At 45.5% G+C, this 27362-nt stretch overlaps 1 protein-coding gene across 1 annotated transcript in view; it reads left to right on the top strand.

Annotated features, from left to right (window-relative positions):
• PAPPA (pappalysin 1) overlaps positions 1–27362 on the top strand; it is a 241998-nt gene that overhangs the window by 130971 nt on the left and 83665 nt on the right. The window contains exon 10 of the mRNA XM_081282172.1: positions 6274–6467. Within this exon, the coding sequence (XP_081138298.1) occupies positions 6274–6467 (194 nt within the window). The remainder of the gene's footprint in view (positions 1–6273; positions 6468–27362) is intronic.

The following is a 27362-nucleotide window of genomic DNA, read 5'->3' as shown; positions in this document are numbered from 1 at the left end:
ATGTGGTTCTCCAGCTTGGGATTGGGAGGACCTTCAAAGTTTCCCATTGCTAAGTGATATAAGTCAAATTCCTTAACATGGTACTAAAATCCTTCTTTAATCTGATCTCAGATCAGCTTTCCAATTCATTAATCTCAGAATCCACTGTACTCCTAACTTAATCAAATATTGGTCCAGGCTTAACCTCCACTTATACTCTCCCCTCCACATATTCAAGTTATTTCTGTTCTTCAAGAAGTTTCCCCTAAACCATTTTCTCAAGAAACCACCCCCCATATCCCCAAGCCATATTGATTGTCTTCATAGAGGAGAGGCCCAACATGATACATTCTTATATCCCCAGCACCTGCATAGACAGCAAAAAGGTGGTTGGTAAATATTTATTAAATGAATTAATAGCCTCTTGGGGTCTCCTTTAAGGGTTAAAAGCTATTTTAGCTGTGGATGATAACAGCTTTCACTCCTAAAATCTCCAGGAAGCTTTGGTACTTCTTATCTGTGGCTCATTTGTTGCTAAAATGATTGTAAATGAATTACTTGGCTCTTAATCTCAGAAGGGCATCATGGAAATCTTTAAATGGCAATGATTTGGGAGTTTGTTTTAGAACAACTGCAACCTCAAGGTTTGAAGAAATTTTGTGATGAAACTTGTAAACCTTTTAGGCAAAGTATTTCCTTTCACTTAAGAAGGTTCCTCTATTTTGATAAAATCTATTTTGCAGAATGATCTTGTATGACCAGTGATTACATTAACAATTATGATATTAGACTATGCATAATCTGGATAGTAAATGAAATTAAGTATAAAGCATTTATTAGCTTTCACTTGTCATTCATCCACTCCAACGTTCCTTGACCATTGCATTGAGTTTGAATTGAAAGACTCAACAATTTTGTTCCCAGAGATGATCCTCGCCTTTTAGGGGAGACTGGTTCATAGACAGGGAAGAGGCTGTGATGAAGAAATCCGGGAATTGTGGAAACACAGAGGAAGGACATTTAACCCCACGGGGTGGGAGTCAGGGAAAGAGGATTAGGGACAGAGAAGACTTGCCAAATAGACATGAGCCTAAGGAACTATTGAAAGTTAGCAGAGGGAAGAACCGAAAATGCATTCCGAAGACAAAGACAACCTTTGCGAGGACGTGGAGGAATGAAATGGAGAGAGTGGCTGGTCTAGGAAACTGCAGAAAGAGGGGGTTTTGTGGAGAATCTTATGCCAAACTAAGAAAAGTCATCTTCCACAGTAAGCAGTCAGGATCTCTTAAGGGAGTACATGTAAAGAAGGAGCATGGTAGCTTTTTTATTTTAGGCAGAAGACTTGGAGCCAAAATACCCTAAACTCAACCACTATCCTAAAGAATGCTCATTATCTTGGGCCTTTGACAAACACATTGGCTCACATTAATTTATCAGTGACCTATAACTTATGCCCGTGTCTTGTCCAGCTCCTAAAACTGGTGAGAGCCATTGTGAAGGCAAATCCCCTGTGAAATCCATACCTAGGGCGACGGGAAGGCATGAGTAATTTAACTGTTTCCTCTCTTCTCCAAGTATGGGCCCTTCAGCTCGCTCTTTCATTCATTCATCTGAGGGATTTGAGGGATATCATATACTATCAAAGTTTCCCATCCAAGTTAATTAGTCTCCCCATTGTGTTGAGATGACTTCAATATATAAGCAATTATATTATTTTATTTAGATTGTTGTTGGTTTTCTTCTTTGCTGGCTTACTTGTGTCTTTTTCCATTTATACAAAAAACAGTCCATGCACCCTCTTTGATCATTTTGATCCCTGAAGATTCCTTAGGATCTATGCCTGGGTAGATGAAAGGGGGATCTCTGATTAAGAAAACCTCCTTTGCCTCCTACCTCATCCCTGTATTATTGTTGTAAAATGTAGAACTTGTGTCTTGGAGACCATTTCCATTTTCACATCTCTTGGTCTCTTATACTATTTGATAATACTCAGCATCTTAATGAAGATGTCTAAAATGTAATCTTATTTCCACTTATAGATGGAGAAAGTGAGATACGGGAAAGTGAAATGTCATGTCCAAGATTAACCAGTAAATCAAGATAAGTCAGTAGCTTGAATCCAAGTTTTCTGACTTCAAGGATAAGAACTCTCACTATAACTCTAACCTCAGTCTTCGCTTATTCTTTAAGGTTAACTTGTGTCATTTCCCTTAGATATGGCTTTCCAAACATTCCAATGGATGTCACAGTCTCTGCCTATCTCAGATTGTGGCCTTCGGATATGCCTCAGGAATGCAGGCATGTCATTTCAGTCATATTATTTCATCTTGATGCTCCAGACAGATGAAAATTGAAAATTAAGTCAATGAGGGGTTGCATCAGCTGTGTGTGTCCACTTAGAGAGTCCATCTGCTTTGGCTCTTAAGCTGAGCTCATTTCTTCCAAAAACAGGAAAAGAGTTTCTGGCATATGAACACCCAAGTGGGAAAGACAAGGTTAATGTCACCCCACCCGCATCAAGTTTCCTAGCGTGGTAGAGCAAATTTCTAAATGTGTCTCCACCTGTAAGGGGATTGTTCTGAAATGAGGAACTTAATTCCTCATGCTAGGGGAAGGTGGAGCAAGATGGAAAGATCAGACTGCTCAATGCAGGCCCACAGTAAGCCAGCACCTATGGGTAGCTCATTCTCCTTCAGTCTTAAGACACATTTCCAAAGGGTGCAGTCTAAACTATGCTTGCCCAGGAAGGTGTAAATCAGCAATGCCAAAGTGTAGTCATTCATTCATTCAGCAAATATCTGTTGAAAGTCTGTTAGGTTTTCCAGACATTTTTATGTGTACATGTGTGCAGTCTTCACAGTACTTCTCCCAGTGGAATATATTATTATGAATGCCACATAGCTACTATATGGAAGGCAAGGTGATTAGTTGACCTTGGTACTGACTTCCCGTTCTTGACAGAAACCTGCTCAGCTCTGAGCATAAAGTATTCAAAGAGCACCAAGTAAAATGACATAATGAAAACAAGAAGACCAGTTTTGTTTTATTGTGTGGTTGTTGCTGTCTTTGTTTTTCCGGGCCACACATTTGTATTCCATTCCTTACCCTGTTCTCTTCAGTGCTTGGGGCAGAGGGAGTAAAAAGGGAGAGAGAATTCTCCAGAGAAGGACTGGCAGATGGAGCTGAAGGGCCCTCGGGACACTAGTAGCAAGAGAAACTGAACAGCAGAGTCCAAGGATATTATTTTTTTTAAAGTGATACGGAATAGCTTTGTCAGCAGAATATTGAAGAAACCAGCCACCCCCATCTCTCTCCCCTCTCTGCCCTTCTCTTTTTAATGCTACCTCTTTTTTCTCTTTTGATTCTTTCTCTGTCTACCTCTCCATCCATCATTCATCTGCACATCTACCTACCTATGCACCTGCTTACCTCCCGTCGTTCTCAGGTTCTGCCAGTTCCAAGCAGACAGATTTATTGTAGCATTCAAAATAATCAGGAAGAAATCAGCTTTCGTGATAATTGACCTCTGGTACCACTTTTGGCCACTGAGAGGTCTTTGCTAAGGAAAGGACCTAAGTCATATGAAAGAACAGATTTTATATGATTTTATTAGCATTCCTCCCTATTTGTCCTCTATTAGAGAGAGGACAAAAGGGGTTCCAAGAATCAGGCGCCCCCAGATCTTATCCTTATAGGTTATATTTCCAACACCATAGGTACTGTGTGTAGGGAAGATCTTTCTTTGAGATGTAAAAAACCAGAGTCCAACTCTTAGCTCTGGTAGCAGCTCCCTCTGGTCTAGAAGCAGAGCTGTAATTCCTGTAGCTCTCAGTTTTCCATTAGATAAAATGGGCAAGAGGGCTGACATTGTGCATATTGTCTCACATAATCACTACAATAACATAAATGAACATCATCATATCATTATTATTATTATCATTGATAAGGAAAGGGATGTTCACAGAGAGATGAGGTTATTTTAAGTCCTACTCGGCTCATGTGTGACAGAGGTAGCATTTGAACGTCAAAAACCTTTGCTCTTTGCAGTCCCCTTTATTGGATTTTAGAGAGAAAAGTCTGGATTTATGGCTGATTATTCTTGGATTGGCCCTAAATTTTGTTGTATCTGAGCTGGCCACAGTCACCAAGAGGTCGGGGCTACTGAGAAGTGCTGCGCCTGTGTTCTTTCCATGTTTGTACTGCCAGGCACGCTACTGGACACTGGAGTCCTCATCTGGCTCAGACCCAGGCTTAAATAATTGTATTATAATGAATTGATTTATTCTGGCTCTTTTGATGGTATTTCACTATGTAAACTGTTTGCAGAAATAAACAAGGGATTTTGGAGCTTGGAAGGGGCTCAACATTCTGCTGCCTCTGAATTCAGTGACTTCTTTTTCAGATAGTCAGCAGCATAGAAATTCAAGTTTTATTTCTCCTTGACCCCAGCTCTTCCTAGTTGGGAGAATGTTGTTTGAATATATTTCAAGGGAGTACTGATTTCACAAGTTGATTTAATTCACTCACTTAGGAACAAATCAACCCCTTAGAAGAAGAGTATTATTTTTTCTCTTGATGATTATTTAGAATGAACAAAACACATTTATGTTCATTTCCTGTGTGAGTTCTATGGTTACCCTGGCTGGGACTATCATGTCTACATTATACATGGGGAGCCAGAGACCCAGAAGCAAAGCTGGTTAGGCAGAGCTTCATAGCAAATGGAAGGAACAGAAATCAAACCTGGGTTTCTGGCCTTCAATTCAGTGCCCTTTCCAGAGCTCCACTCGGTTATTTTGGAGTCAATGGGGGAAGGATGACTCAGATCAAGCACTATTTTTTGGATGACCTTACATTTTGATTTTCCTGGGGTATACAGCTTTTTCAGGATCTGTGCCAGTCACTTGAAGATGGTCTTTAATAGCACGGCCATCACTGTCAATGTATGGCAACCCTACGGTACTGGGTAGAGACCCCCATTTAGAATCCTTTGGAGGAGCTGGTAGCATGTAAAACTAATGGCAGCATGTTAAGGTCGAGATCTTTACAAAATAACCCCTACCCAGGAAGGGGAATTTTTCTTTGCTGACATTAGAATTATTAAAAGGTGCCTGGGTGATCGCTTTCAGATGCTCACAGCCAGGCTTCTCATTGTAATAGTCTATGTTCAAATGCCAGGAAGCATGCATAGTCCGTACCTTCTCAGAAGGCATCCTGCTGCTAGCTCTGTGCTTCTGTGATCCTTGTCCTTGCAGCTAAGTGAGAAGTATTGTAGCCAGTGGCAGCTTTAAACCATGCCAAGCCGACACCTTGCTGTGGTTAGAATTGCACAGGAGCTTGAGAATTCTCTTGGTCTTTAGCAGAACCTCCAAAGGTATCTGACAAGTCCTTAGAGGCATTAGACAGAAAGGGCTCTTGGATTCCAGTATTCTAACCCCCTTTCCCTTGATGACTGAGTCCAGAGCAAGAAAGAGACTCATCTAACATAACAGAGCAATTTAGTTTCAGTACTGGGATGGAAGCCAGTTCATTCTTTATGCAAAACTGAAATCCTCTTTGGAGTTAAATAAATGCCAATTTGCAACTAAGAAGTCCTGTGGTATCAGATGATGCACCCAGAACTTGGAAAGTGAACACCTGACCCAGAGTCCTAGATCTGGCTTTATTGCACACTGTGACCCTCGGGCAAGTTATTAAAGCCCCACAGGACTTCTGTTTCCTCATCAGAAAGATTGAAAGAGTCATAAAATATGATACCTTCCTCATGAGGTGGTTGTGAGGTTTACTTGGGGGTAATGAAGGTGGAAGTGTGAACGTTTTGGTGTGTATATGACAAAACATGAAATCTGCTTTCTTAACATATTTTAGTGTAGAGTAAAATAAATGTCTGTTGTCTGCCCAACATGGTGCTGGATCGTTTTCATCTTGCTTCACCGAAGCTCCCTATTCGTGAACAGCTCCTCCCTTCCCCTCTCTCCATACCATGGTGATACCCATTCTTCGCTCTGTTTCTATGAGTTTTGCTACTTCAGACCCCTCATAGAAGTGGAAGCATGCAGTGTGTGCCTCTGCAACTGACTCATTTCACGTACAATAATGTTCGCCACATCATTGTGTATAAGAGAATTTCCCTTTTTTTCCCTCTTAAGGCTGGAGAATATTCCATTGTGACTCAGGGTGATGGGCTTGCCATGACATGGCTTTCGTGGTCTAATCTCCTAGCTGCTGATGGTAACTGAGACCAAAGAACGAATATTTATCTATTCTTTCCCCTTCTATGTCCATCTCCTGCAGATGAACCCAGCCGGTGCTATTTCCATGATGGGGACGGGGTATGTGAGGAGTTTGAACAAAAGACTAGCATTAAAGACTGTGGCGTCTACACACCTCAGGGGTTCCTGGATCAGTGGGCATCCAATGCTTCAGTGTCTCATCAGGACCAACAGTGCCCAGGCTGGGTTGTCATCGGACAGCCAGCAGCATCCCAGGTAAGATCCCAACCATGTGCGCTACTTCCTGCAGATGCTCTGAATCTCTGCTCTGATTGGCGCTCAAGGTGGGTCATCTCAAATGCAGTGTCCTTGGACATGGCCCCTTGTGGTTATCTTTAGCCAAATGTAATGGTCTAGCTTTTGAGTACCATTTGTAAAGGACTAGAAATGCAATGGCCAAGGGAGGAAATATCAACACAATAGGGATAATGACTGTCCTTCCATGTCCCTATTATAATTCATAATTGGATATACCATGGAAATTCAGTGAAGGTAAGAACAAATTCATTTTGAGGAGTCTATCTGTTTAGTGGAGAGTGCCAAGTTGTATTCCTCCTGAATCAGTGATTACTGTACAGTAAATTGGGCTGTGTTGCTTTGGGCCAGTCTCTCCATCTCTCTGGACCCGATTTTTCCCCATCTTTAAAATAGAGAGCTTATGATCTCCAAGGACCTTCCCAATTCTAAGAAGCTCAGACTCCTTCTTCAGTTCCATAATGCACCATTTATGTACCATGGTTCCCCCGCCCCCCGCAGGGGACTGGCAGCTTAGTTGAAGGAGCAAGAGTTTTGGGGCCACCAGAGCTTATGTGATTCTAGGGATGGCTGTGCTGTCCCCAGAGCTCCCTTTCCAATTATCCTGCTGAGCAAGCACCTGCCTTCTTTCGAGACTCCCTTTTCCCTGAGACATAACTCAGTGCTTCTGACCGCCCAGCCCAATGGCTATTTGTGAGCCCGGGTGCCTCTGGCTCTCACAGATGAACCATGAACCCAGGTGTACTTCTTGGATTTTGCTTCCTTGACTCTGGTTCAGTGGGGTAGGACTGTCTTCTTTCTAGATAAAGAGAATTACCACCTGCTGAGTGCCACAGAAGAATTACTAGTACAAGATAAGACCACCTCATTTATTAGTTTCCACATTTACTTGAGCATTTTTTTTTGTCTTACGAAAGCTTATGTTGACATTATTAGATTATTTTATTAATTCATCTGCATTTATTTCTGGGTGTCTTATGGAGAGTGGTGAGAATAGGAACCTGGTGTTCCCTAATGCCTCTCGTGTATATCGCCAGCCTGGTAAATGAACAGAGGCCAGAGTTCCCCTCTCCACCTCTCCACTTGGTGAGCTCACTTCTGTGGTCACACCCATTCACTTGTCCACCTGGCTACCCCATTAGGCTCTCAGTTCTTTGAGAGTAGGTGCAAGTTTCACTCATCTTTGTCCTTTTACCTTCAGCACAGGATCTGGATATGTCTAGATGATCAGGAAATGTCTATTTCCTGATCATCTAGACACATGTTCACGCATTACTACATGCAAACAAACAATTCTGAAAGAAGATGCTGGGTGTCACCTCTCCATCACATAGAATGTACGGGAATCCCAAATTCCCAAATTCGACACCAGCATCCAGTTCCCAGATATGTTTAAGAAAAACATCTCTCAAACAAGAGAATCATCAACACACTCGGAACCTCATCTGAACAGGGTCGAGGTAGCAGCTGTGTTTAAAAACCACCCAAGGTTATTGCCACTAATGTGAGCAAAGGAGAGAATTTTCCAGTCTTAGCATTTGAAAAGAGGCTTCATGGGGGCAATTATTCCAATCTTGTATGGAGAGGGCTGTCAGGAATTATGGGTGATTATCTCTTCCTAAACAAAAATCCAATTTAAAAAAAATCATTATAAATACTAGCTCTTCGATCTACAAAGAGGAGATGAGGAAACAAAATCATCCTATTGAATTATTCATTGTAACCAATTTTATTTTAATGAAATCGACTAGGTTCCATTACTCTGGGCTTGGACATAATCTTTGTTACAAGGAGACTTCAGCTGTAACTAAATTTGCCATAATGAGATCAGCTCACTGGAGAATACAGGGTCAGGGAGGGGATCTGCGCGCAGGCTGGGTGCAGGGCCAGGCCGAGGGCGGCCTGGAGGGTGTAGAACAAAAGTCTCCCACGTTCCTCATATGAAGGCTGGTGCCTGGAATCATTCCCACCTCCCCCCACCATCATGCACACAGGTGCATGTGCTAACATGTGTGCACACGCGTGTTCACACACAGACATCAGAGCCTGCTTAATTCAGGGTAAAGGCTATTCCTGACATGGAAACAGCTCCCTCTGACAGCAGAGAGGCAGGAGACTGTGCCCTTCATTACCTCGTGCAGTGATTAGTGGAGACTGGTACCTCATTTTCACCCTGTCAGGGCCTCCAGTGAAGATGTTGATGGTGTGAGGGAGGGGCAGGGAGGCTCCTGGAAGTTGCTCTTAAGATGGAAAAGTACACCATGTGCCTCTGCCTCTTCTGATACTCTCCTCTCTCTTTCTAACACACACACACACACACACACTCACAAATTCATACATGAATAGACCCCATAGGAGCTAGAGTCCAGAGAGTGACTAAAGCAGATAGAGGAGGCTAGGGGGGAGGAGCTGGTAGTTACTGAGGCCACCAACCCCTGTGCTGGACACTCATTCCATTCTGCAAGGTGAGAATTCGTGTCTACCTTGGAGAAACTGAGTAACCCAGTGGTTTCCCCAGGGAGTCCCACAGCCCTGACGTGGAAAATCTAGAGTTAGAAGGAGCTCGTGGAAGATACAGGAGAAGCTCAGGAATGTGAGGGCACATCTGAAAGTTGAAAGTAACTGGATTCCTAGGAAAGGAATCCAGCCGTGCGAGGAGGACAGATCTTGATGCTGGTATCCCTGTGAGGCCCCCCTGAGGAGCTGGAATCTGGGCTGTACCCACTCCAGGACACAGTGACCTGTTCTATGGGCCGCTGGGCACTCCTTTCCCTGGGGAAAGATGAAATGACCACAGCTTTATCCCCTTCTTCTTTATACGCCAGTGTGTTCCACTCTGTCTTTCTCTGATGCTGTAAAAATAATAAACACAGGTGTTTATCAGAGGTATGAGGCTACCTCTTCCTAGGACCTAGGAAGGGAACCAAAGGCTGGAAGACCCAGGCTCTGACCTTACCACTGTGCAAGACACAGGGGTGAGAACTCTGTCCAGAGGTACAGCCTTATCAGAATAAGTCTGCCGGCTCTCGTGACCCTTGTAAGCACACAACACTCCTTGTGTTACATGGCTTGAATACTAATGAAGACGTCGGTTTTGATTTTGTGTGAACCTGCCACTTCTAATGATTTCCAGTCGCTCTTGTCCAATCTCTTCAAACAAGATTCCCAAATTTGGTTAGAGTAAAGCTGAGTCCAAACATCGAGTCTCGTGTCCAAACGTTATCAGAAGTATCAAAACTTTCTGGTTGTGCAAATTGGGCTGAACATCCTATAATAAGAGACATTCTTTGGATATTTTGGCCATGTACCTTCCCAGCCCAGCTGGAATCAAGAAGTTCCTGAGACAGAACAAAAATGGAAATAAACTGAAAGAATCAAGTTATCTCTCTTCTGGGAAGCTGATACATGGGTTAGTTCAAGTGCTTGCAGAGATCTTGTCTTGTTCTTATTTTGTCTCCACCTGTCACATTTCTCTAATGCTTTGCACCAAAGGCTGCCAAAGTGCACTATAGATATTGTTTCTTTCTGCTGTTGCCCCTGACCTTTCTACCAAATCCTACTTCCTCCTCTCCAAATAGGCACCTTTCTCCTTTGCAGTGATGGAAGGAAGACATGGAAATTCTGAGACTGTCTGGGATTTACTCTCCTAGGGAGTACAAGGCCCAGCCAACCAACCAATTTATTTGGTTCATCCTTTGAAGGCAAGACTTAGACTAACCATTTCCAGGGCAGGAGTGTGAGGGCTAGAATAAAGAACATGTGTCTATGGTGTTACTATGAAACATTCTATACTATAGAAAATTCCTGCATTAGAAGGCAGATGAGACCCAGGGACCTTTTTTTTCTTTGTAATTGATTTTCTGACTTTATATCCCATTAACCCAATAGTGAGCAAATTATACTTTTGCTGCCTTACTTTGAGTTGCTATTATCTATTCCTTGTTGTGTCCACAATACTTTGTGCCTCCACTGAAATGCAAACCATAGATATCTTGTGGTATAGCGATTTACATACTAATTCATTTACTCATTTGATCATATAGAAATATACTTGAGTCTTGCCTCAAGGAATGTCAGGGAGAGAGCATGGGCAGCAATGAGGTGAGGTAGAAGTCCTGCAAGTCTGGCTTTGCTCTTATAACTTTGGTCCCTTCTTGGGAACATACTGTAAGTTACTCCTCTGGAATCTCAGTATCCTACTCTGGTAAATGGGAAGGGTAACATGTGCCTGTAGGAGATTAAGGTGAAAATATCTGCCTGATGGAGATGAAGGATGCAGAGAAAAATACCCAGTGCTGGATTTTAGCACTTACTGAGTAGTATAAATACTAATTCTCTGTCTCATCCATGCTAGGTTCTACTATACACGTTCACCCACGAGCCGGTCAAGAGTGACCCACATAGTAGAGAGGCTCAGCCAACACTTTTGCTGAGGTTAAACAGCATCACCAAACATTTGTTGCATACTCAAAATTGTAGAAGGCACTTGGAGAAACATCAAGAAAGTCCTGGTCCTTTTGCTGTCTTCAAAGAGCTTACTATTTCAATAGAGGGGTGCATCCAACTACAAACAGCAGCCAAAGACCCAAGGGGGTGAGACCCAGAGGGAGTTTTCCTGAGAAAGAAACACTGCTATGATGCTACCAGCTTACTCAGCCAGCAGGGATGGGAGTCAGCATGGGGATATAAAAGTATTTTGCCCATTTTCAGAAGGTATCAGACTAATTATTATATTTTTAAAAGCATTTACTAAGTTTCTCTGAGGTTTCCACCAAATTCCTTGAATCTGAAGCTACCATAGAAATAGGAGTCAGTGTTGTCACATTACAGATTAGGACACTAAGGCTCAGAGAGCACAGTGCCTTGCTTTGGGGCTTACCCCTGGAAGAGCCAGAATCAGGAAGCAGGATGCAGGCCACTGTGTCCCTGAGAGGAGCCCAGGTACAGGACAAGGCAGTTCAAGCCTGCATTGTAGCCGATGCATGAGAATAGATGGAAGAGCTGATGTCTTTTGTGTCTTTTCCTATGTGGCAGGCCACTCAGAATTACAAAGGAGGTGGGAGCACCCCATCTCCAACACCCCCAATACTGCCCCGCTGTTTCTGCTCTGCTGCCAAGATCCCCAGCCTTCAGCACATGTTCCTTCAGGCTGAGCATCGTTCTCTCTGGAGGGTCTTCTAAAACACATACAATGTATGGAAACAGAAGAGACAGAAGTGTTTTGAGCTCCAACCCCTGCATATAAAAAAGATTTCTTAGATTTTTGTAATGGATGCCTAATTATTGTTGAAATATGGGAGAAAAAAAACACAAACAGGATAATTGTAGATTGGATAAGAAACATTGCTCAATTTATGGTTTTGTCACAAGCCACACATTACACACAGGGAACCCTGAAATGCCAGTGAGAGAGTTCACAAGATGTCTGCATCCCTTCTTGGCCATTGCCTCTGAGCCAGGAGAACAGGGCCCCTTCACCAGTGTCTTCTTCATTCTTGTCTCCAGAGCGAGGGGTGGGATACCCACTGTGTCCTCAGGACACCAGGGAGAGAGGTCTTTTCACATGCAAGTGCGATGAGGCATAGGAAGGTCTGGGACAGGGGAGCCCACTGCAGGGTTGGGGGTGTTTCCATGGAAGTGACTGCAGAGCTGGCACTGAGGAGAGGCTGGTGGACAGGACAGGGAGTGGATCAGAAGAGGACATTAAAGAGAGAAGAATGGACATATCAAAATAAAGAAACTAACAAAATAAGCCAGTAAGAAATAAAGTGAAAGACAAGAGAGATGAGTTGTGAGAGGTGCTCAGCGGTATCCTATGGATGCTTGGAATTTATACTTCATCCGGAGGGCTATGGAGAGCTTTTGGGGGGTTCTAAGACAGAGACATGATAATAGATTCATGGAAAGAAGAACAGTGACATCGATGGCGACCTCTCTTATGTAAGACCCTATTCTTGTGGTTTAAGTACAGAGTTTCCCATTTATTTCATAGCAGCCCTCCTGAGAGTCTTACTCCTCGCTCAGGATGAGTCTTAGAGAAAAGAATTAGTTCACCTTTGACACTCTCTCTTCTAAGAACTTTCTTTTCTCACACCTGGCTACTGGAAGAGCTTTAAAACTACCTGGAAATTTTGCACTGGCAAGCAACTCCCCCATGCTACTTAGACAACGTGTTTGCAAAGAGAAGGGAGAAAACTTGAACTCAACCCCCAAGGCTGAGGTCAGTGTTCTTAGGGCTGTCTGTCCTTCCTGGCCTGCCCCACCCACCTTCCTCCACCAAAGTGTTCAACTCTTCTCACAAGTGAAATGGGACAGCCTCTCCCAATGGCAGTGGAAGGAGGAATGACAAAGGGGACAGTCTGAGATGCAGGAGCAGATTCCAAGAAGTTTTCCCAAATCCCCAAGGGATCTGCTTTCTCCTAGCGGTTTCTGAGTAATTGGGGGGAGCACATGTGTGAGTCATGGAAGGAAACAGAACAGCAAGTACCATGGTTTGTTACAGCCTGTCCCATTGATGTGGGGCACCCAAAAGTCCCTCCAGAGACAGAGCCTCCTGAATTGGTTGCTGTCACCACCCTGAGACTTACAGAAACTCTGGACTGGGAGGGACTTTAAATCTCCTGAACCTTACAGGGTTCCAGGCAAAGGATCTACCTGCCTCTCCTCCTGTCTCTCTCTTCTCTTCACCCCTCATTCATTCCCTTTTCCAATAGTCAGTCAAGCTGACAGAAACCCAGACACTGTGATGGGCTTCAAGATTCAATCTGAAAATATTTTAGGTAATGGGAGTTTCAAAGACACATAAATGAGACCTGGAATCAGATCAGCCCATTCCTAACTCTAGTATGCTCCATCTACTCCCCATGTGACGTTGGAATAGTCATGTCCCTTTGTTCCCACCCAATCTCTGATCTATTATTAGAAATAATGGCATCCATGTAACAGGTGTTTGTCAAGATTCAGAAATGTGGTTATCCTCCTGGTAGCAATGAACAGATTTTTATAGAAACACTTTTATTTTCCTATGAAGTTTTGGTAACTGACAGAAAAAAATCTGATTAGAAGTAACGTGGATTTTTTTTTTTTTTAAGAGTTGCCTTTTGGGCACAAAAATGCAAGCAGAGAGAGATTTAAAAGAGCTTCTTGGTCTTATTTCTCTTGGTTGAACTTTTAACAACTTCCCTGACACTCTTGGTTATGAAATGATTGTGGTATTCCAATTCCAAATCAATAGAACCGTAGTGTGAAGGCATTCTGGCCAAAGTGTCATGTTCAGCAGTGGCTTTACACTGAGATGAATAGTGCAACCTCTGCCCTCAAACAGGATGCACTCTTCCCTGCAAAAATGGAGACACTAAAATGGGTTATTCTGCTAAGACAAGACAGATGTTGGCAAAGTGATGTGATGCGTGGAGATAACCTTAGAGGGGTGCACTTTGAGGGGGAAGGCTGAGGCTGATGAGCCTGATGAGGCTGAGCCTGATGTGCATGAAAATTGGTTTCATTCTCAGCTGGGCACTTGGGGAAAATTAAACGATAGTAGTGTGGCCACATTGTTCTATAATGTGTGTAAGCTTTAGAGCCAGAAAGACTCATGTTGAATAGAGTTCTTCATCAGCTGTATGATGCCTGGCAAATGACTTCACTTTTCTAAGACTCGGTTTCCCTCATCTGTACAATGGGCCTGCTGTCACAGGCCTGAGGATCCAGTGAGTTAATGTCTATCAAGTGTGCAGAGTAAACCTGCCTCTCACTGGGCTCCCAGTTCATCATCCTACTGAAGGGTGTTATCCCTATTGAGTGAGGGAGGAACAAGGATTGGAAAGAGAGGAAAGCAATGGAGAGGTGGGCCCAGCATTTGCAGGCATTGACTAAACATGTTCTGATTGATAAGAGAACGTGCCGCGGAGCAGTGAGGGCCTGGTTTACAGAGTGAGCCTCCATTTCTCCCCTGCCAGTGGACCCTGGACTTGAAGCCCGAGAGTAAGCTGGGCTTTGTGGCTTAGGGCTGCGTCTACTGGTCATGTCCTTGGCTCTCTGCAGAGAGTAGATGTGCCCTGCCAACCCCTCCATTGCCCCTCTAGGGAGATCCCTCAGGGTTGACTTTCATCTTCTCTGGAGCCTGACCCTTCTCTCCATGTCTGCATTCTCCTGTCCCCTCTTCACCATCTCAACTTCAGGACCAGACACCCTCCCTCCATCCAGGTGATTGCTCAGGCTCCCTCAGACTCTTTTCCATGATGGTCTTTAATTTGCCTCTTTCTTTCTTTCCCTTTTCCTTTTTTTGTTTTATTTTGTTATTTTTTTTTTTATTGTTCTGTTTTGAGCGGGGTCACCGGCATGTAGCCAGTATGGCCTTCGCTGTGTAATTTAGTTTCATGTTCTGTACCCAAGAAACATGTGAAAAATGTAAACAGCATTCACTCTCTAGGGTTGTGATGCACTTTGGAAGCAAGAGCCAGTGGAGCTTGCCGCGCCAGTTGCTTCGACAGCATTGAACTTGGTTCCCTAACCACATGCTCTAGTCTGAAAGTAAACTTTCTCCAGCCAGCCCCAGAGGTCGGGGGTTTGAGGCGAGCAGGGGTTTGACTGGGCACAGGAGATTTGCTTTGGTTTGTGTGTGTGCCCATTTGCTTGTGTGCATCTTCCAAACCCCCTACCCCACTCTCTGTCCTTCCCCATTCCTTTAAAAAACAACCTGGGTGTATGACCTGTAGAACCCCATCATAATGGCCTCTACCTCCTCTTCTACTCAGCTATTAGTTTCTTAAAACTAACCCCAACGCCAGGAGGTCCTGGATCCATTGCATGTTCATTTTCCAGACAGAAAAGGAACTGAGAGGAACTCCTACTGAGAGGCACACATCTGTGTCACCATGGTCCAACAAGACTTCCCTGGGCCCCTGCCTACCCTGGGCCCTCTCCCCAAATGTATCCATATGCAGAGTTGGTGAAGGGGACACTTGGCTGACATCTGCAGTTCTCTCCTTCCTGGGAGAAAGGCCTCTGGGAAGGCCTGGGCGTGGAAGAGATCTGATTGCTGGCAGGTACCGGCTTTCAGAAAACGATGCTCCCAGAGTGAAGTCTCCATCTGCAGGGCACCCTCCTGACAGTAAGGGCCGCGGGCGACTCAGGGAGATTAACTGACGTGCATCGCAGTGCTGTGGTCTGAACTGGTGTTCCAGAGAAGGGAGAATTGGGTCGTAGTCAAGAGCCCAGGCTCAGATGGGTGTGGAGGCTCACAGCTATAATCCCAGCAACTCAGGAGGTTGAGGCAGGAGGAACACAAGTTGGAGGCCAGCCTCAGCAACTGAGTGAAGCTCTCAGCCTTGAGATTTTTGTCTCAAAAAATAAATAAATGAAGAAATATCTCCATGGATGTAACTAAGTGGTAGAATGCCTCTGGATTCAATGGTTCCTATTACTAGAGAAAGAGAAAAAAAGCCCAGGCTTCAGACCAACTCTCCAATAGAACCTTCTGTGATGAAAGAGGTGTTCTCCCCTGCACTGTCCTATGCTGTAGTCTGTAGCCATCTATGGTATTGGACCTTGGAATGTGGCTCATGAAACTGAAGAGCTGAATTTTAAACTTTTATTCATTTCAATTTAAATAACCACATGGAGACTGTGGCCACCTAATTGAAGAGAGCAGGTGAAGAGAACATGGTATCCCAATACTCTCAGAGACAGTGAGATCTTGGGCAAACTATTTAGACTCTCAAGGCCTTAGTCTTCACATCTGCAAAACAGGAGAATAAAGTGAGATGGGGAGGATTCCTTAACTGAGCACACCTAATGCACCCCAATTCCTTCATCACATTAAAATCTTATAACTCACCCATGTGGTGGGAACTCTAGGCCCATTTCACAGAGAGGTAGGCAAGGTTCACAGGGGGGGCAGAATAGGCGTACCTCCCGTTTCGTTTAGTCCCTAAGCTTGTTTTATTTTTACTACACTGTAGCACCTCTGCCAAGATTTTTTTTTAAATGACATTTCTCTCTCTCCCAGAGTAAGGTATGACACTAATCTTTTGGTGATTCAGTGTCTTGCCTCATCTCAGTCTGTGTAAATTCTCATTGGGAGATTTTTGCCTTTAGAGGACATTCTGCACCATTCACAAGAAATACTGGTGTCAGGGATCTCTTGCCTGTGAAAGTCTGCAGATTCTCCATGACCAAAGAAATCCAAAAGCAGGCCAATGAATCCAAAATCCATGAAGTTGGTACCAGCTTTTTGGACAGCCTGACACTGAAGGGCATGTTCCCAACAGAATGAGTGACTTGGCCATCCCTGGACATGCCTTGGGGTTTTCTTTCTTCCTGCCCAGAGACACCCTTGTTCCCTCCCCCTCCTCCTGAAGGCTTAGCTGTCCTTCAGGATCTAGGTCAAGTGGCTACTCTTCCATGCCGCCTCCTCTCTGATGACCTCAGTATGTGGGCAGTCCTTGATCTTCTGACATCTTGGGACACTTCTGGAACCATCTGACCAGCCTGAGCCCAAGCTGAATTTTAGTTGGCATTGCCCATGTCTTCAGCTTTTGATACCTTGAGCGGCTGAGGATTTGAGCCTCCAGCTTCTAGATGCTTCCAGTGCCTTGCACAGGACCTGCCATGTAGCAAATACGGACAAAAAATGTTTCTGGGTTTATTGGATGACCCTGTTGGAAATAGCATCTGCTGAGAGACATCTCCTTTGTGATAAGATTAAATACACGGAGTGTGTCTATAAGTGATGTCATGTTGCCAGGTGACAGTCCCCTGTTAATACCATGGGCAACCAGAGCAGGCAAGGCCTTCGGAAATCCCCTGGCTGGTACCTTTGCATGGCAAATGCAGCAAGTGCCACTGCATGCATTAGAGGAAGAAGAAAGAGGTCCTCAGAAGCCACCCGAACCCCAGCCTCATGTCCTTCCTGCTGCCCTGTCCTGCAGAATCTGCCCTCATCTTTGAGATATAGCTGCCTGCCAGCAAGTGATGTCCTTAGCATTGTTTTCCTGTGCTTGTCTTTGTGTGTTTCAGCATCAGGCACACAGTAGGCTCCCGACAGATATTTAAGAGTCAATCTTTCCTTGGCCAATACCTTTGCACACAAAGTAGGAAAGTGCCCTAGGATACAGGCTCTGCCTGTTACTGTGGGGAGTACTGAGGTCTTAGTGGTGTCCCTGTGATTCGCTCCTACAGAGATGGGCTGCTTTTATGGCTTGAGACTGTGGTTCAACCTCATTGTTTCCCCAGAAGAGAGGGATGGTGTAAAGGAGGAAGAGAAAGAAAGGAGGAAGGAGAGGTGGATGGAAAGGAGAGGGAAGGAAATAGGATTAAAAGGGAAAGGGAAAGGAATGGCCACACAGTAATAATAAATGAAGTAGTAACAATAGCATAAAAACAGCAATGCTCATCAATAGAGTGAACATTGGGAGCAATACGCTGCTCTCAGGACAGTGACCTGCCAGGCGCTCTATGCTGTTTGCACACATTTCAACCTGCTAGTCACCCTATGAAGAAGCTCCTGTGATTTTCACTGGTTTGTAGAGGAGTAAATTGAGATCCAGGAAGGTTAAGTCTGCAGTTGGCCCAGAGCTGGTTCAGGATTTGAACCCAGAACTCTTCCTGTAAAGCAAGAAAGAATGAAGAGGGTAGATGAAGGAGGGAACTGCTAATTGTGTGTTTCTAGTGAGCAGGCTGTGTCTAAGCCAGGGCTCTTTTAGTTCTTGAAGCAATGCTTCAGAGGAGGTACTGTCATCTCATTCCATGTAGACCTAGTGACAGGCTCAGGGTCACGCAGTCAGTGAATAGCTGAAGCTGAAATTCCAGCTCACATCCTTTTGTCATTAAAATATGTGTGACCTCCAAAGTTGCAGGTGGAGGTCTCACTGAGGAGCTCACCCTGTGGACTGAGATCATGCTACAGTGCTTCCCAGGGGCCCTATCTCACCACAGCTGCTTTAAGCACTGTCCTTTGCACAGATGTGCACTGCCCTGGCAAAGGCTGCCACTGGGGGGGGGGCAGCATCTCTCTGGAAGACCCCAGTCCCTCAGAGGGTTTTTCTGATGGGTGGTGGACACCTAAGTCAGCATTATCCAATGGGCCCTTGGTGGATAAAGCCTCCCGGCTTGCATATCATGGTCAGTATCCCCACCTCTGAAATCTGGAGTCCTGGGCCAGAGAGAAATGCCACCCTGCCCTAATGAACTGGAGTCCTTGTTAAAGCTGGAAGTTCAGCAGGACTGTTGAAAGCTTAAGCAGTCCCCGTCCTGTTGCTCCTGCATATGTGACTGCACTGCATTCTCTTCCTGGGAGAAATCAAATCCAAAGCAGCCTGGGGAAGATCGTGACATGGCCTCTTTTCCAAAAGCAAAAAGAAGAAAGCGAATCTTGAAGCAGTTTCCAGCCTGAGCTCACCAAGGCTAGAGGAGGGCATGAGAGAACCCTGAGACCGGGCAGCCTCCTCTTGGCAGCTAGCAGGATTCCCTGCAAGGACTGTGGCTTGTTTGTTTCCAACAATTTGCAACACACAGGTCTTAATTTGAAGAACTAAGACAGGAAGAAAGTAAGGGGGGGAGAGAACAAAAACAACCTGGAAACTCCTAGGTTTATGAACTTGAGAAATACTTGATCTTTCATGACACAGATGTTTTTAAGTGAAAAATCACTCTTCTGACCTTTCTGGAATGGACCCGTGTGGTCAAGACTGCCATTAACCACTGCTCCACTATTTCTCACTAAGAGTTTTGGTGACCAGGAATTGAGCTTGGATATGGTCAGTTCTTTCTTGATTAACCTATTAAACCTTCAGAGAAATTCCGAGACCCACAAGCTTCCTAAGACACTCCCCTTCATTTTCAATGCCTTTGAGCCGAGTGGTAGAGATTTCTTTGCTATAGAGTTGACTAGGTTTCCTGATTTTACTCTACAAAAGCCAGTGGAGAGAGGATTTTTTAAAAAAATTAAAAGCTAAATTGGTTTTCTATTTTTGGTCAAACAGTCCCTTTGGGGTGTTAAGATAACCAGCAGAATGTGTCACCCAGTTCTATTGTAGAATTATGGCTTCTTGGTGTTCTGGTCTAGAACTGAAAGTGTTTGGGTGCTCAACATCTTGCTCCAGAACTGGCAATGCCTTCAGGATCTGAAATAGAATTCAGCATGTTTCCAATTCTTATCTGGGGTGATGCCTCCAAAATCTCATCTGCAGCTGGCAGTAGTTCTATGTTCTTATCTAGATAGAGTTAACAGTACATTCTTGATCCAATCCAGATTTCATTGCTCTTATATCCTGATCTAGAATTCCATGTCAATCATTGCTCTCAGAATAAATGGAAGAGAGAGGAGAAACATTTGAAAATGCAGAAAGTTAGCAATGTATTTTTTTTCCAAAACATGTGCTAAAGACTTCATTTGCAGCAAGATTCGGCATCTCAAACTTCAGCCTCTGTGAATGACTTCATCTGGGAAACTGGCTTTGTCAGAGCTCAGCTGTGGCCCAGGCTTTCCCCTTCTTTGGCCTTTTTATTTTCAGTTTCTTATCTCTAGAGCCCACTCAATGTGAAGATTTTGCATTTTGGACCAAAACTTCAGGTCCACATTGCTGCAGCCCTTGCTCATCCATGTTCTTCCCTCAACTTGCACGAAGCTCGAATCCAGAACCCAACACATTTTTCTGAGTGTGTGTTGGCTCAGTTTCTCACTTTCCTGCTCCGTGGACTTGGGAAACATTTAGGACAAAAAAATTTTATCATTACTTCTTTTTTTCTTTCTTGAGGACCCATTTTTTCCCATTTAGACCAGGGGTAGCAAGCAGTTAGCCAGTGTTAAGTAAAGGTTTGTTAAATGAGTGAGGTATTGAGGGAGAAATAGAAGAGAAAGGTTTTGTCTTCCGCTGGACAAACGACTACTGCCACCACCAGATCCTTCCAATAGCAAAACTTGACTCTCTGGAAGCCCCTGATCCCTGGCCTCTTTCCCATAAGGACATAAAGAAGGTCCCACATCCCTCTCTCTCAGCCTGTCAGCCTGGTACTCTTGAAGGCCTCACATGAGCCGTGAAGTCACCCACTGACCATCTGGCCAGGGATCCCGTGTTCCTCCTCTGTGGCAGATTACGTAAGCTGCACAGCAGCCCCAGATGTTAGCAGTTTCTCCTCATTTTTTTTTCTTCCCTTTTCAACAACAATAATAATAATTAAAACAAATACAGGCCTCATCCCCCCGCCCGCACCCCTGAAATGACAAACAGGTGGGCCCAGATGCCTGACCCTGTCCTGTGCCAGGGCTTCTTCATCTCCAGCCCAGCCACCGATCCTGGGCCAGGCCTGTCCTGTGCCTGGCCGCACAGCCGCGCTAGCTGCCCTGTGGCTTGGGCCATAGGCAGCAGAGAGGGAAGATGGCCATCCCGTGAAAGCTGGGCTTTCCCTCTCCCTGCCTCCCAGCCCAAAGCCTTGGCCTCCAACTTAAATGGGTGTATTTTGGAGGACTAGGTGGCTTAAGAGATTAGTAATGAGATCCCAAGTCTTTCACTGCTGGGTCAGGAGTTCAGAGGCGGCCCCGGTGACTAGTGAATGGCATAATTAGGGAGCTGGGAGCAGGCCTGCGGAGGGCCTCTGTGAAATGAGCCCGGACAGGCCTTTCATGGCAGCAGCTGTCAGCAGCACAAAAGGCCACCGCCACATCCGACACTAATCACTCTCCCTTGTTAGAGGATTTACTAGCTGGAAGAGCGGAGCCCCTGCCCAGTGCCTCCTGAACACCAGTGTCTCAGAATGGGCTCAGCCCAATGCCTGGGACTCCTGTCTGTAAAATAGGGAGATAATGCCAACCCCAGCTGGCAGAGACATCTCATGTATTAGAAATTGGGGACCAGTGTTATTTTCATTATCACTGGTTGTTAGCTTTCTCCATCTGAAAATATCATGTCAGCCTCGCATCCAAAGGATGGAGGTGAAAGCACCTGGAGGTTTGTCCTCATGGCTGTCGTTATGATCATCCTCATTAGGATCATCCTTTATGTCACATGGGCCTCGGGTTCTTCATCTGCAGAACAGACTGGATGGAGGAAGTAGCCTTGGAGTAACGTAGAAGAAGCTCAGACCCAGACTTCACCACACACTCCAGACAAGGGCTAGTCTTGGCAAGCTATTTATCCCTTCAGAGCCCCAGCCTCTGTGTCTGCAAGTCAAATGCGGAGCAGATTGGCGATCCTGGTTTCCAGGACTGTGGGGGAATCCGTACTTGGAACAGAGATCTTGGTCCATAAGTGAGGCACAGAAAACACTTTGCCTTTGCCACCCTCATGGATACTTTCTTGGATTCCAACATAAGCTTTGCCCTTAGAAGAAGGTTGAGATGCCCAGTTTCAGTCCATCAGGAATCCCAAACCTCTATCCATGAAATTAAGTCATTGAATGTGTAGTTCCTGGGAACTGACTCTACGGGGACTGTTTCTCCTCTAAGAAATGTCCTTACGACCTGTAGAAGTGTTAGTGAGGATGCTGTAGCACAGGGATGTCTTCAACCAGTTCTATACTCTCCTCCCATTGAAGGCCATTTGAGTAGGCCAGGGTTTACATCCCACAGATCATAGGATTTCATATTTGCCAGAAGGTGCCGGCCTGGAGGGTATTAGACCTCTAGGGAGTGTGAAATGTGTACTGTGGTATGGACAGATTCCTGGAGACAATGAGTGCTAATCAGCCCAGGTCTGAGCTCCAGGGCTGGAGGGTATCCAATGCCAAGGTCTTGGCTCTGCAAGTGTCTCCTGGGTGGAGACCCTGAGATCTGCTGCTATTTCCAAAGCTCCAGGAGGGAGGAAGAAGGTATCTCTCTGCTCCGCACACCCACCCTACACACAGGAAATGCTACTTTGCTTGATTGTCTGTGCATGCCAAATAATAAATCCTCAAATTGAAAGAAAGGCAATCCACCCCTCCCCCGCCCCTCTATCTCTTTAAGACAAGCATCACAGGGGAAGCTGCTCTGGAGGCCTGGGGAAGTGATAATTGTTTCTAATGGTCGGTGAAAGAAAGCCTGGCTCCCCCTCCCTCCTCTTTTTCCACCATTGTTATTAAGTGTGTAAAAAGGAGGTTGGAGGAGGGGATTCAAGGGGTGTGTGTGTGTGTGTGTGTGTGTGTGTGTGTGTGTGTTCGAGCGCACATGTTGTGTTTTCTATCAAATTAACCCTTGATTGCCTTTAAAGTGCATATGTTTACTAAGTCAATTTGGAATAAAGAACAGAGGAGACAAGCTGGAATGGACACAGGAATGGAGAAGACCCCAGATGGAAGGGTCTACCGTACTCTGAAGGCAGTGGACGGAGCCCTGAATCTGGGGTTGGAACATTTGGGTTGCATTTGTTCGTCGTTTGCATTCATTGAGATAAAATGGCAATAAGCATTTTATCTTGTTGTTCCTTTGTTCTTGGATCCAACTAAATATCTGCTCTGTCCCTACTTTGAACCTTCCTCTGAGTTCATACTGAAGATATAACAAGCAAGCCCTCAGTCTTGCCCTTGATAAGCTAATGAGAAAGTTCAATTGCAAATAGCATTGATTTCCCAGGGCAGTTGTGACCACTTGTGAGTGGGTCCCCTTGGTGTGTTCTGAGATGGAGTTAGAAGCCAGCACTATCAAGGAAGGGATGCGGGCGTGATTATTGATGACTGTCCTGGGCAGGGACAGGAGAGTGGCGGTGTTGATGCGATGCTTTGCCTCAGGCCCCAGGGCACGGCACATCCTACCAGCCATTAGCCTCAGTTTCCTATCTGGGAAAAAGGGGTCCTGCTGACAGCCTTCTCGCAGGGCAGTTTTAGGATTAAAAGACATAACAGACGTAAACCCACTCTGCAGTACGTGAGACTCATTAGAGGAATCATTGTGATACAACTTTTATCATCAGCATCATAGTTATTGCACATCAAGCCCACGTTGGCCTAGGGTGGTGGACCACTGTCTGGATGCAATGCCTCTGATGCTTAGGAATAAATCCTGGGCCTCCTGGTGCCTTCCCTGAACCAACTGCTTATTGTCATTGTCTCTACAGCCTGGCCCAAGCCTGTGGGGATCTGGGCTCCTAAATCCCCCGCTTCCCCCATAGACTCTGCACATTGCCTTGAAAAAGCCACACGAGTCCAACACCGGGCAGCACTTGGTGAGCCCCGCCTGGTGACCTGCATTGGACCCTGATGAAAAGCGGAGATAAATCAGGCCTGGCCACTGTTCTTGAAGCTCACACAGGGAGAGACAGAAGGCCAGACAAGAAGCCACAATGCAGTGGGGACACAAAGGGTTGGACCAAGTCTGGGTGGGAAGGCAAGTCATAGGGACGGAAGAGAGTGGACATTGAGCCACATGACCTTGGGTATGACTCCTAGGCTTTGGCAAACTGACTGCAAATGGAGATAAAAACATTTATTCTCATAGGAGTGCTCATGGAGGAGAGAAGATGTCACACCCAGTCAGCACCCCGTACTGGTCAACCAGCTCTAAGACTCGGTGCTTGGTGGCCCCCCCGGGGGAACACAGAGGAGGGAGCCAGACAGGTTTATGGAGACAGTTTTATTTCACCTAGTCCACCATGTCCCTGTTTCCCGAGCCCTTTACAGCCGTGGCCTGATGGGCTGCCTGCCTCCTGGTAGGTTTCCTGCAGTCTTCAGGGCCCTGAGCTCTTGGTGGTTTATATCAAGGAATGACTCTGCCTCTCTTGCAACGTTTCAATTCTTGAGGAAATAACTTGGCATTGGAACTGCAAGCCTGAGGTTGAGATGTGGTCTAAAGAGAAATATTGGGAAACACTGCCCGGCTGTGTGTGTGTGTGTGTGTGTGTGTGTGTGTGTGTGTGTGTGTGACTCGTGCAGTCACATAGAGCATTCCTGTCAGTCTGCCTCCCCACACGCCTTCCTCTCCACTCCTTCGCCTTGCTTGTTCTCTGAGGTCCCTTGCAGGTTCCTCTGGATGGAGAGATGACACCGTAGAGGATGAGCTAGAGGCTTGAGGAGTACCTCCTCCTTCCCCTGATTGACAAAAAGGCATGGAAATCTGTAAAATCAAAATTCAATAGAAACCTCATGGCATGTCCCTGGGTGGGAAAATACCAGAACCCCCACTTCCCCGTGGTCCCTCCGTCTCCCCGCCTTTGTGTACATCGTGTGTGGGTGGAAGATAAACTGGATTTAAAAAACCCTTTGAAAGCAAGACATCGTTAACTCCTCTAATTGAAAGCAGTCTTCTGCAAAGGAGGGGGATTTGGAGGCGGGTGGGGTAGTGCATGGACCGGACGGAAGTCCCCAGGCCCTGGAGCCACAGAGCCCTCTGCTTCTGTAGACTGTATACTCCGACTCACCACCAGCCATTCTGGCCCATGGCAAAGGCCATAGAGATAACTGCATGTTTTCAGGCCAGTCTGTCACCTCTATTGAACGGGACTCTATTTTCCCATCTGTTGAGTGTGTGATGTTTGGGATCAGGATTTCTGAGGACATTCCCAGCTCAGACAACCAAAGCTCTGGGCAACAAACTTCCACAACTCTTTGACAGTGTGAAATTGCAAGTACAAAATGATGAAGGAAAGAAAAAAAAAAACAGAAAACACATTGCTGAAATGACTGCAGTAAAATTCTATGTCACTCTGGGGTTGTCTTTGCCAGAGAAGGTGGCTGGGAAATCATTCCTCTGTTTCAGAGTGTCAGAGATGAAAGACCCGTGAGTCTCAGATGTCGACAGGATGTTCGCCTGGTAGAGTGGTTTTGTTTGTGTGTTTGTATTACCCTTCTTTGAGTCAATATTCTCTTCGGTGGCATTCACTTGGAAGAGGCTAGAAATCAAAACCTGGCAGAACCCTTTGGAGATGAATTCATCTTCCTCTGTCTTTCTAGGAGTGAGAAGGGTGAGGGGGTCAGAGAAGTGAGCAATTGAGTCAGTTTCAGGAGGCCGGCCCCCTGCCTGGTAATCTGGGGCTCCCCCCATCCTCTGGCTCCACCCCACGGCAGCCCTATAAAGACCTGCTTTGGTCTGTTGAAGCAGCTTCTGTTTTAGGAGCCCCAGGAGAAAGCAACAAGGAGAAATTCTGAGACTATCTCCTCTGTGGCTGGGATTTAAGATCCACCTGGCACAAATATATCTATTCATTTGATGGATCCTCACAGCAGCCCGGGGGGGGGGGGCAGGTTCTTTACACATTTTTCCTTAGCCAGGCACAGTGGCACACACCTCTGATCCCAGCGGCTCAGGAGTCTGACAGGAGGATCACAAGTTCAAGGCCAGGTTGAACAACTTAGTGAGATCCTGTCTCATAATAAAAAATACAAAGGACTGGGGTTGAAGCTCATTGCTAGAATGCTCTGGGTTCAATTCCTAGTATCAAAAAAAAAAAAAAAAGTTAATGTACATGGTTCAGAGTGGGCTGAGTTTGTACCTGTCTTCGAATCCTGGTTCTACCATCAACTAATTATATGACCTTCGGCAAAGTGACAGGGCCTAGATTTCTTTATTTATAAAGCGGTTATCATAACCATACCTACCTCACAGGTTTGTTGTGAGGATTGCATGATTTAGCACATGCAGATTCTTTAAAATCGTGTCCAGGATGAAGCAGCCACTCCATATATGTTGCCATTGCTGCTGTTGCAATATGCACTGGCCACCTATGATTTCCTCTGTGCTGGGAAGGCTGCTTGGATTTATTTGAGAATAAATAAAACATGGTCCTCACCTTGGAAATTGTCAGACTTTAAAGGGATAGACCGGACTCTAAACAACCATAATCTAACTTGACAAGTGCCGTGACTGAGGCATATATACAGAACTATATGGTCACGTAGGGAGAGCAATTAATTCTGTCCGGGGGTGAGCAGAGGAGGGGTGACATTTGAAACTGCCTTTGAAGTGTGTGTAGTATTTCACGGGACGGACAGTGCAGGACACTGGTGTGTGTCTGGGCACAGCATCTGGGATGGGGGGGGGTCCGTGGTGTGGGAGAGTGAGCGGTCCAGGGAGAAGGAAGCACCCGAGGCTCGTGTGATGTCTGCCTGGTGGGTGGGAAGGAAAGGGACTGGTAAGGAAGTTGGTGAAAGTGGCTGAATGGAGCTTTCAAAGCCTTCTGTCAGTTATGTCTAAGGAACTTTCCATCCTATGGACAAGGCGGCCACGAGGGATTGATGAGTAGCAGGGCAATAGGATTAGTTTCTCAGCTTACAGCAGTTAGCGAATGTAGGTGACTGTCACTGGAAAGTGGCAAGTGGTCCCCTTTTATCCACCAGAGGAACCCAAGGCTTCAGCAAAGCCCAAGCAGTGGTCTTGTGACTGGCACAGAATGAGGAGCCAGAGATCACAGTCTACTTCCTGGATCCAATATGAGTGCACCTGTGATCTTAAAAGGGTCATTCAAAACCTCTGGGCCTCATTCTTCTCATCACAAAGAGGGGGCAAAGACTTCAATCTTATAGAGTAACTGTGAAGATTTAATTTTTGTGACTATGCAACCCAAGTTATTAGTACTGTGCATTCTTAAGCTTCTGGGGCCTTTAGAGTTTGTTCAGCACAACCACTGAATTTTACAAATGAGGAAACTGTGGGCCAGAGAAATGCCCATCTCATCAGCAGCACAGCTGGTACTGACCCAGGTCTCCTATATCCCACTGGGCTTATTTGAAGGAAACTCAGACATTACTTAAGATGCTGGAGAGTCTGAGACATTCTGCTGAAGAGGAGGAGAACAGTGAAATGCCCCTTGGTTTCTACAGGTGCAAAGGCAAAGATGTGAGCCCCAACACTGATTTCTGTTATGGCTGCCAAGATTTTTTGTGGGAAGAAGGATAAATCTCACTGGTTCTGCACAGCAAAGGCAGGGTCAAGAGGTGTAGGACAGCAAG

This window comes from Spermophilus citellus (genome assembly GCF_964194105.1).
Source record: "Spermophilus citellus genome assembly, chromosome: 2".
Classification (NCBI taxonomy): domain Eukaryota; kingdom Metazoa; phylum Chordata; class Mammalia; order Rodentia; family Sciuridae; genus Spermophilus; species Spermophilus citellus.
Note: the sequence above shows the minus strand (reverse complement) of the source record. Positions and strands in the feature narration are given on the sequence as shown.